The 10,058-nt window shown below is 40.6% G+C and overlaps 2 protein-coding genes across 2 annotated transcripts; both read right to left on the bottom strand.

The window, feature by feature from the left end:
• Nucleotides 1–676: 676 nt before the first annotated feature.
• LOC310930682 (uncharacterized protein) lies at nucleotides 677–5,754 on the bottom strand (the record flags this gene model as incomplete). Its single annotated transcript, XM_083893724.1, has 18 exons — nucleotides 677–872; nucleotides 959–1,041; nucleotides 1,509–1,675; nucleotides 2,368–2,505; nucleotides 2,600–2,714; nucleotides 2,798–2,926; nucleotides 3,015–3,109; nucleotides 3,188–3,251; nucleotides 3,323–3,382; nucleotides 3,472–3,608; nucleotides 3,779–3,864; nucleotides 4,015–4,135; nucleotides 4,247–4,373; nucleotides 4,454–4,560; nucleotides 4,729–4,840; nucleotides 5,185–5,359; nucleotides 5,441–5,555; nucleotides 5,661–5,754. Coding segments are annotated over 18 exons (2,121 nt in total), but the record flags the coding sequence as incomplete, so codon positions are not given.
• A 1,421-nt stretch (nucleotides 5,755–7,175) lies between these two features.
• On the bottom strand, nucleotides 7,176–9,649 carry LOC310930681 (interleukin-17 receptor A; the record flags this gene model as incomplete). Its single annotated transcript, XM_083893723.1, has 9 exons — nucleotides 7,176–7,915; nucleotides 8,010–8,108; nucleotides 8,189–8,255; nucleotides 8,345–8,422; nucleotides 8,526–8,683; nucleotides 8,857–8,904; nucleotides 9,082–9,199; nucleotides 9,279–9,397; nucleotides 9,505–9,649. The coding sequence occupies 9 exons, from the start codon at nucleotides 9,647–9,649 to the stop codon at nucleotides 7,176–7,178; spliced, it is 1,572 nt and encodes a 523-aa protein (XP_083749849.1).
• Nucleotides 9,650–10,058: the final 409 nt, after the last annotated feature.

Raw genomic sequence — 10,058 nt, 5'->3', positions numbered from 1 at the left:
TGAGCTGCCATATTTCTACAACAGACTGAATGAACAAACCAGCTAGAACATGCATTTCATAATCTGCCACCTCCATCCATCCAACTATCCATTATCTACTGCTTTATCCTCCTCCAACAACATCGCTGTGCCTATCTCAGCTGACATAGGGTGATAGGCGGGGCACACCCTGGACATTATAGAGATAAACAACCATTCACTGTCACATTCACACCTACAGTCAATTTAGAAAACCCACACACACACAGAGGAGAACATGCAAACTCCATGCAGAAAGGCCCTTATTCCAACTGGGGCTCAAACCCGGGAGTGCTAACCACTACACCAACCCTGTGGCCCAGAGGAGTCCTCCATGTGTTGCAATCTACTGTCTCACCATTAGATGTCACTCATTTCTAAACACTAGACCTTCCATCTCGCTTTCAACCTAGCTGTAAAGTATGCATTTTTCTGTATTTTAAGAAATAAAAACACTTTAAAACATGTAATCTTTTATTACTAGGATTTGCGATAATGCACACTTTTACTGGAAAGTGGTATTATTCTCTGTTTTTTGAAAGTCAAAAATATAAAATAAAATTTTACATGAATTCCATCACAAACCTTGGGCTAGAAAGCCATAAAATACTGCAGTATCAATCTCACACTTGTGGCTGTTTTGAACTGATAATATAATCTAATCTATGCACCTGTAGCTTGGTTTGGGCCAATTCTGACTTTGAGCTTTGTTAGGATCCACACAGTCTATTGTGAGTGTGGGGGAAATGGGGTTCGGTGACACCAGCGACAGCCGTGCAGCCAGCAGCCCCATTCGAACACAGCTGTCCGTGTCCCGCTGCTGGAGGATTCCTGCCATCAAAGCACCTGCGAGACTGCAGACAACAAGTGAAAAGTTGATGTTGCAACAGAAGAAAAAATATGGAGGAGAAAAATGGAGGAGAGAGAAATGTTTGCGCACCTGTCTCCTGCTCCTGACACATTCATCGTCTCCTCTGCAGTTACAGCCAGTGCTGGGTAGTGTACGGCACAAAGCTGTCTTCTCTGAAAACCCAAGTGCAGCAAACAAATCTCTTCACTTTTACCGTCCTAGTAGGACTCATCATAATAGAGCAGTGTTGTACAAATACTTTGTAATGGTCTGTATTATTATAACACTTTTCTAATCTTGATGAGCTGATTTACACTGTTGTTTTTCCATTCACACATCTTTCATTCACACGCTACAAGGACACATAGACTAGCAGAGCCAGGAATTGAAACCCACAACCTTCCAGACAACTTGCCCTTTGAGCTACCAATCCTCACTCTTCACTTTTGTAATACTTTTACTTCTAAGTACATTTTATATCTGTGAATTCCTTTTGATACTTAAGTACAGTAGATGTCATATACTTTATATAATATTATAAAAACTGACTTCAACTTCTACCAAAGTCATTTTCTGCTAAGATACTTCTCTTTTAGGTACTTTATACAAGACGGCAATTGAGTATATATGCACTGCTGACCTTTCTCTCTTTTCTTGGCTGCAGGTTGGCCGACCCAGCATCGTGCTCGCCACACACCAACAATCCGTGGGCTCCCAAAGTCACCACCACACAGTGAAGGTGCTCCAGCAGGGGGCGGGAGAGAGTCACAGCAGCACTCAGCACCTCTTCCACAGAGTTGGGCAGCACTGTTAACCCCACAAGATAACAACTCACACAGCTATTACACAGCTCACTTGATTTACATTTTAAACAAGAAACTTATCTGTGACAACTGTGAAAGTTTAAGAGTGAAATTGGATAAGTAGAGAAATTAGTCTACAGTTAAACCTTTAAATCTACACTATGCATTTTTTTTGCTATACATTCGAAATTGAGTTAGTCCACCAAATTTTAAAATACATGTAAATGGTGTGTAGCAAATTTTAGTAAACAGTGACAAAAGCATGGTGAAACTCAGGCCAGTAAAAAATGTTTGGACTGCTCTGTCAGGTTAACGATCGTATTACTTTAAAGTTCATGGATGGTTGGAAGATTCGGAGTGACACTAGCTGAAAGGGGACGAATCGCCACCTAGTGTAGTGGAGGCAGACAGACTTCAGTCTATAAATCGATTCCCCACTCATGCTTGTATACTGGGATAAGGACAGTCGTCCACTTGAATGGCGTAGTAGAGCTACAAAGAACATACTGACTGTGAGAAGTGTGAAATGACCCAAACTGGCAGAATCAAGCCCAGCTTATTCAAGAGTAATGCAAAACTTCAGTGATTTAAAATAGACGTTGTCTGAAATCTGCTTCCATCATGGCACATTTATTGCTAGTTGCTTTAAATACAATAGACAATAGTCTTATTTTACTTTATTCGACTCCTCTTTACCTGCAGGTGTTGGGAAACCCAGTGTTTTGTTCATGGTGCACAATTCCACCAGGTTTGGGGATGAGTAAGACAGAGACTTCCAGGCGTCTGACAGGAAAGGCTTGCAAGCCTTTTCTGAATCAGTTGGCTCGTACCACACTGTGACACACATTGATGGTATTACATCAAAACCAGTCAACGCTTGTGTTAACAGTCTTTCGTTCTCAGGCGATGAACGTCTCCCCGCGCTTACCGTTGATGTTGTGCTGTTTGGCAACGCGACAAACGTAGTTGATAGTGGAGACGGGGATGTTTCCATCGAGACACACAAGTTTAGCGGACGACAGCTGCTTCTCGAACTGTGACACCTATAAAAGAGGTGAATGTCTAATCACTGAATTTTAAGTAATATGTGTCATAGGAGTGGGCCACCTTTGCCAGCAGAACTTACATACTGCTCTGTGATTTGCTGGTGAATGTCCATGTCTCCCAGTCCAAGACTCAGCTCTCCACTCTCAGTGATAACAGCACAGTAAGTGGCTGTGCTCTGCTCCTCCAGCCTGGCAACAGCACTTGTGTTCTTGCAGAAATTAGAAAAAAAACCTAATTTAGACATATTTACAAGTTAAAAGAATTTGAATCATCATCACCTGCTGCTGTCAGCATACCATATGTGTACAGTAGTTTAACACTGCGTCGCCATTTGAATCCGCTCCAATAGCTGAGATGAGCAGAGGTCTGTGGCCTAATCGACTCAAAGTGTCTTACAGGAGAAGACCAAAGAACAGAGCGTGAGAAAATCAGGTGCGAAGTGATGACATGAATCAGATAAAGAACTCACCGGCGATGTTCCGTCCCACACCGCCAAATGACTGACAGACACTTCCTGGGTTTGTCTGTCCAAACTGAAAAGAGGCAACAAATGATTCACAACATGCTGCTCTTAAAACCAGTATGTGTTGTGAAATAAACTTACTTCAATGGTTTTTGTTTTTCCTTTCGCTATAAAATCCACATTTATTCCTCCGATCACAACCTGAAAACAACACTGCAGTTTTTTGGGGGGCCAAACAACACACTGGAACAATATGGAAAGAAGTCCATCATGTATACTTTTGTACTTACAACATCTGAGTCTGATGAGTGTGATGAAGGATTTCTAGAATGAGTTTTCCTTTTTAGCTTTGTCTCATTCATTCGTTTGGACAATGCACAGGCGATCTGACTTCCAACTCGAGCATTGTTACGAATGAGAGCAATGTCTTGAAGCATGACAGGGTTAAGGACAGTGTATTATAACTGAAAGACAATATGCAGTAGAAACTTTGGGTTAACATTGTCAGCCTATAAGTAAGACACAGTCAGTCTTCTTTCTGCTTTTTTTATGTAAACATTTTTGATATCATAATGTTCATGATTCTCTGAAGGATACTGGCCTGAAGGGACTTTCCTTCTGTCAGGTCATTGACTTTGTTTAGAATAAACGGTGTCACGTCTCTTCCTGTGATACCGTTAGCACTGTGTGATTAAAAATGATAACAGAAAAGTGAAAGTTTCAGTGAAATCAAGTCATCTGTGACCACATATATTTTCCACTGATACCACGGAGACGTCATACCCTAAAAACAGTAATGGTTTCTGAGAAACAGCTCTAGAGACTTTCTGTACCTCGCCTCTGTCACTGCAACTTGTATGGCGTCCTCTATCTGCTGACCTGACGCTGCATGCTCCTCTGGGATGGGCACTGCTAACAGGACACCACCGTGAAGACCCAGGGTCAGAGCGCTTTCTGAAAGACAGAAAAAAGTGACATCAGGACACCCTCTGTGCTTTGTTATGATCTGCACCTGCAAGATGATTGGATAACTCTTCAGGTTTAAGTTTGCAAAAATGCTAATACCAATGAGTTTTGCAGCCTCTGCAGGGTTTCCAACTTTGCACGAGGAAGTGAATCCACTTTGTGAAGAGAAGAATGCTGGGAAGTTGTTTGACTTTCCATAAGTGGCTACACAGACACCGTGTGTCTCCTAAATGAAGATAAATAGAATAAATATCTCAACTCAATAATATGCATTAAATATACAAGGTCTCAGTATTCAGTACTTACAAGGAATTCAAGGGTGCGACCAATGTCAAGAATAGACTTAACCCCAGCAGAGATCACAGCAATGGGAGTTCTGCCCAGTTCTGTCAGATCTGCACTGATGTCCAGACCTTGAAAAAAATCATAATTTAGTCACTGGTCACTTTGAATAAAGCATCATTATTCTTAACAAGCCAAAAAAACCAAGGGATATTTGATGTCAGTGTTCACACTGACAAAGACTGACAATTGTTTAGGAGTGGTAATAGTAATACGATATGATATATAAGAATGCTTACTGTTCTCTCCGTCTCTGTGAACTCCTCCAATACCACCAGTGACAAACACAGGGATGCCTGCTCGATGTGCTGCTATCATAGTGGCTGACACGGTTGTTCCTCCAGAGAGCCCCTAAGAGAACAACACACGCATGCAATTATCTACCTGGTATAATAAAAATGCAACATAAAAATGCTGTTACATGATTATTTTGTGAAGAAACTAAAAGATTATCCTCATATGACCCAGAAGTAAGTTTGTGAAAAGGGGAAATCACTTTTCATTACAATAAAGCTTTTATTTATTCTTAAGGCACAAAAGGACAAACCAGCCGGAGCGTACGTCACATTTTGAATGTGAACAAAGAAGAACGACATCTTTCTGGTATGCAAAGGCCACCGTAGTTCCCTGATGCCCTTGGGCAATGGAGGGGTCTTAGTTCAGTGTATAAATAAATACATATATTGAAGTCTCACCTTGCTGATGACGTGTGGCAGATCACGGCGCGACACCTTCAGGGAGCTGGTGCAGTGAGCCAGATGGTCAAGCTCCTCTGATGACAGACCAACATGGACTTTCCCCTTAATAATTCCAACAGTGGCTGGAGTGGCTCCTTCAGCTCGAACTATTGCCTCCACCTCCTTTGCTGTGCTGAATGAATACATTAATGACGCTCTTTATCAGGGGTTAAACTTTGAATTAGCTGCTGGTACTGATGGTCAACTGTGGTACCTTAGGTTGTGTGGATAGGGCATGCCATGAGTGATAATAGTGCTTTCAAGGGCAACCACGGGTTGGTTTTCTGCCAATGCCCGTGATATAGAAGGATGGACTCTGAAGAGGCTGTCTGACAGGAGAGGATTCACAAACCATCCTTTTCATTGTTACTCATTTTAATCGGTATATTTTGAATCGTGTGTAGTTTATTTACCAAATGTGAAGATGTATTTACCATTTTTGCACCATGAGCTCTGATAAGTCGCGAGTCCTCTTCTCAGGATGAGGGCAGATGTTCTCTTCAACACGCTCCTCATTCTGGACAGAATTTAAGGGAATGCTTTGGAAACCTTTTTTGTGTGGAGAAAGGCACACGAGTCAGCTGATGGTGAGCAGTCAATCACTTTGAGTAGATTAAGTGTATTTTACTGTTGTTAGAGCACAGGGTGCTATCCCCACCATTCCTCCTCATGAGTTAAGTGTGTTACTGATTCAGAGTTATTCAGTAATTACATTCAGTGGTTAAGTTTTAAAATTAGGTTAGACTAAATCCAATACAACATTAAGCATTGGCATTACGTCAACATTACTCATTTTATTCTATCATCCATTAAAACGATGTATGTTTTTGTAATGTTTTGGTGGAAAGTGTTTCTAACACGAATTCTGTTTCGACAAATCATTTTCAGATTAGAAGACATGTGCTTGCCAAAATCAAAGTTAACAAAATTACCTCAGTTTCTTGAAGGAAATATCAAAATGTTACCCACGCTGTATCACACCCTGCAGTGCCTTTTCTTTTCTGTCACTGCAAGAAACCAAGTCCAAACTGGCTATTGTGAGGTTGTTCTTTGCTCCAGTTATTTGGGGCAAATTCCCACCACCTCCCTCCCACAAACTCAAACCCAAAGTCCAGAGTCACAATCTGTATTAGTATATTTTCCACCTATCTAACTGTGTCTACACACTAAAAATCGTAAACTCACATGATTACATTGTCAGTGGCTTGATTGATAAAACATGCAAAAATAAAGATTTTGGTGCTATAGTGAGAAAAACAGTACTTCAGTGACACTGGCAATCAGAAACATCATCAATGCAATACTGAAAGCATATTAAAACAATTTCAAAGCTGCATTAATCTGCTGTAAATAAGTTATCACCTTTAACTAACTTTCTGCACTGTATGAAAGAAAACATTGACATGTGGTAAAATATTGACAATTTAGAATACTCATGCTTTCAGATATGAAAAAAAAAGTCTCATTACACATTATACTCATTGTTCAAAACAAAGGTCTCTACACACAGATTTTTGTGCTTACCTTCCCTTTTGCAACAAAAATGCTGGAAACTTTGGCCAGAAGGCTGAACTTTGACCTCAACACTATTTACACATACCACAAGCATCAACCACAGATCTCCATGCTCTCAACTGGGGTCTGCAACTGTCTCCTGGTGCAAGTGAGTGATATTGTATACTACGGAACACAAGCAGACATAAAATTCTGAATAAAAACACACTAAATACAACCAAAGCACATTTATGTACCAAAATATATACATGTATAATTTTTTGAAGGTTGCAGAGTGATAGATTTTCTGACTTGATAAAACATAATTATGTGAGTGTCTCTGATCACAGATAAACTGTTAATTTCTCACAGCAAGTCTCAGTTGTCCTTCTTGTAATGTCAATCTTGGGCCTTTAAATGGCTGGCGAATCATATATGATCATGAGGTTGCATGATCATACATAGTTTTCCTCATCTACAAGCTCTGAGGTCTCCAATAGTTCATCTTCAAACCACTGAGGATGCTCCAGCTGATATGCGTGGAAAGCTTCTATAGAATCCTGCAGAGCTCTGCCTGTGGGACACTGGTGATACTCGTCTTGTGACAGACTGTCAATGTGATTCACTCTGCCTGGTTCATGTTTCTCTGTTTCCAGGATCCTGAAAAAGAGCTCCTCAAACTGTTTCATCAACTTGTACCGAACTGTCATGTTGAACGGTGAAGGAACGTCCTCTTCTGAGCAGACGCCATCAAAATACGCCACTATGTATTTTTCAAACGACGCAGATCGGATGAAATGGGGGACTAAAAGGGAAAGGGCTGGAGTGAGCATGTCGCCCACAGGTGAGTGGACTTCCTCTCTCAGAAAAACACGTTTGCCACCGCACATGGCTCTCCATTTGGCCTGTACTCCTGGTGAGCACAGAATTAGTATTTTATCTGAGGAGCTCTCCATTTGCTCTCTGTGCCAGTCCAACCACTGGATTCTGCCCAACACTCCCAGTCTGGCAGAGTCCAGCAGATCCAGGACCACCTCTGTACCACATTTTGTTGCCAGGAAACCACAGAGGTTGAGAACAATGTTTTTGTATAATGGGTGGTCGCGGGAGTAGATGATGAGGACTCGTTTTCTCATTTGCACTTGAAAACCCACTGCTTGCTCTTTAGCAGCTGATGATGATGTGTTTCCAGAATCTGAGAAAAAAAAGATGAATTTGAATGATTTACTTATTATTTTAATTGTCGATTTTTCTTACATTCAGTAGCGTTCATTGATAAGTGGGCAAACCTTTATGAGATGCTCTCCACAGTAAATAAAAAAGACAACCAACAACAACAAGGGCCAGTCCCACAACTGATTTTGGGATTAAATTCCGTGATGGAAAATCTAAACAAAAAACAGACATACACATGATGGGTTGAATAAATATACAAATATTAAGTAATTCAGTCAGAAATTGTACTCACAAGGGCATCTGATCGTTTTCTTGTGGCTCGTGCAGCTATTTTTGCATTGTATAAAAAACGGCTGAATCTTTGAAACAACAGATTGAGAAAAACCTTTGATATAATGTGCATATATGTAAAATTACATCAGTAAGCAGGAGATAAAACTGAACTCACCGATAACGACATGACACAGTGTGAGAGCTGCCTCAAATCAAACTCAAATGTCACATTCAGTGAAGAGCGATTCTCCTGCTGGTTCAGTGAAATAACAACATTCATTCTGGTTTAAAACACACATGACACTACTACACACAGTGATTATCACCAATGGTAAACTATATGATGTGTTTATTACCTTTGAGATGTTCTTTGAAAAATGTAAACCCTGGCTCTGGATGGAGACTTGGTATCTCTCTGAATATTGTGCTGTTTCAAAACCAACAGTAACAAGCAACTTTTTATTTTTCCCATCAAGGACAGTGGCAGTGGCCTCATGAGGCGCCCACAGACTACCTGGAAAACACACACACACACACACACACACACACACATACACACCCACCCACCCACACACACACACACACATACACACCCACCCACCCACACACACACACACACACAAATATGCTGCAAAAAGTATAGATGGTCCTGGGATTGTTTGAGTATTCCACTGAAATGTGTTTCACCATTTTCAAGACACACTTGGGTTCTTTGGATTCTTCTGTCATCACAACCTGGAAATATATGAGAAGAAAAAGAAATAGGACACCACTATGTGCTGTATATCCAGAATCAGTGTCATGTTGCCATTTTCAGATAACACATTCAAACATAATAATGGTTCTAGTTTCTCAAACCAACTGGAAGAAATAAATGCATAAATTGTTGCATTTGATGAAGAAGAAACTCACCTGGGAGGGTGATAGTTTTTCTGAGCCTGTAATCTCCATGCCGAGGTTGTGGTAGATTAAAAACTGACACCACATACGTATGCTTTGGCTGAACAACGGTGTCCAGTGAGAAGGTCCACTGGTTAAGAAATTAAAAGTATAAATGCACATAATAATATATGCTTCAGCAAAAGTTAAGTGAATATTTTTGTTCTTACCCTTGAATGGTTTGGATTCAGCTGCCGGTGGATTTTGTAAGAAAACTGCACACATATACTCTGATTTGTACTTTCATCCAGAATATTTATCTCTGACCCATTAAGGGAGAGGATACCTGCTGTGAACAGAGTGTATCATAAATATGAATGCCATCTTTTGATGAAAGAGTGGGTGGGTTGCATCAAAAGTATCAAAAGTATTAAAAGTTCTTACTTATTTACTTACCATCTGACTTTAGTTTCCATATCACACTCAGAACAGGGACAAACCGATGTTTATCAAACTTAACCGTCACATGTTCAGGAGCCCACTCTGGGCCAGAAGGAGCACGGTGTACAGCCACTGGTTCATCTGAGCAGTTCTCTGGCATTTAGGGAGTGGGGTTTATATTATTATGTTACTCATATGTCTGCTTATGTTTAAAGACAGACAGTCACAAACAAATATACCATGCATGTATTCAAGACCTGCTAATGGATACAGTTTTGGGGGACTTCATGTTCTTCTCACTGAATATTCTGGTAGAAATGTCACAAGCAACTATAAAGCCCAGCCCCTTAAACATTAATGATCCATGTTTTTGCCTCAAGTAATTGCTGACGTACAAACTAAGAAATCAAAGTATGTGACTGTACCTAAAAAGGTACAAATGCAGTCGCTCCAGTGGTACAAGCACTGTACCTTGTGCCAATCAGTACATTTTTGTACCAGGACATAAAGGTACATTTTTGTCACTAGGGGTACAAAAATGTTTCTTTAGAGGTACAAGCGGGTACAAC

This window comes from Microchirus variegatus (genome assembly GCF_963457635.1).
Source record: "Microchirus variegatus genome assembly, chromosome: 8".
Classification (NCBI taxonomy): Eukaryota; Metazoa; Chordata; class Actinopteri; order Pleuronectiformes; family Soleidae; genus Microchirus; species Microchirus variegatus.
Note: the sequence above shows the minus strand (reverse complement) of the source record. Positions and strands in the feature narration are given on the sequence as shown.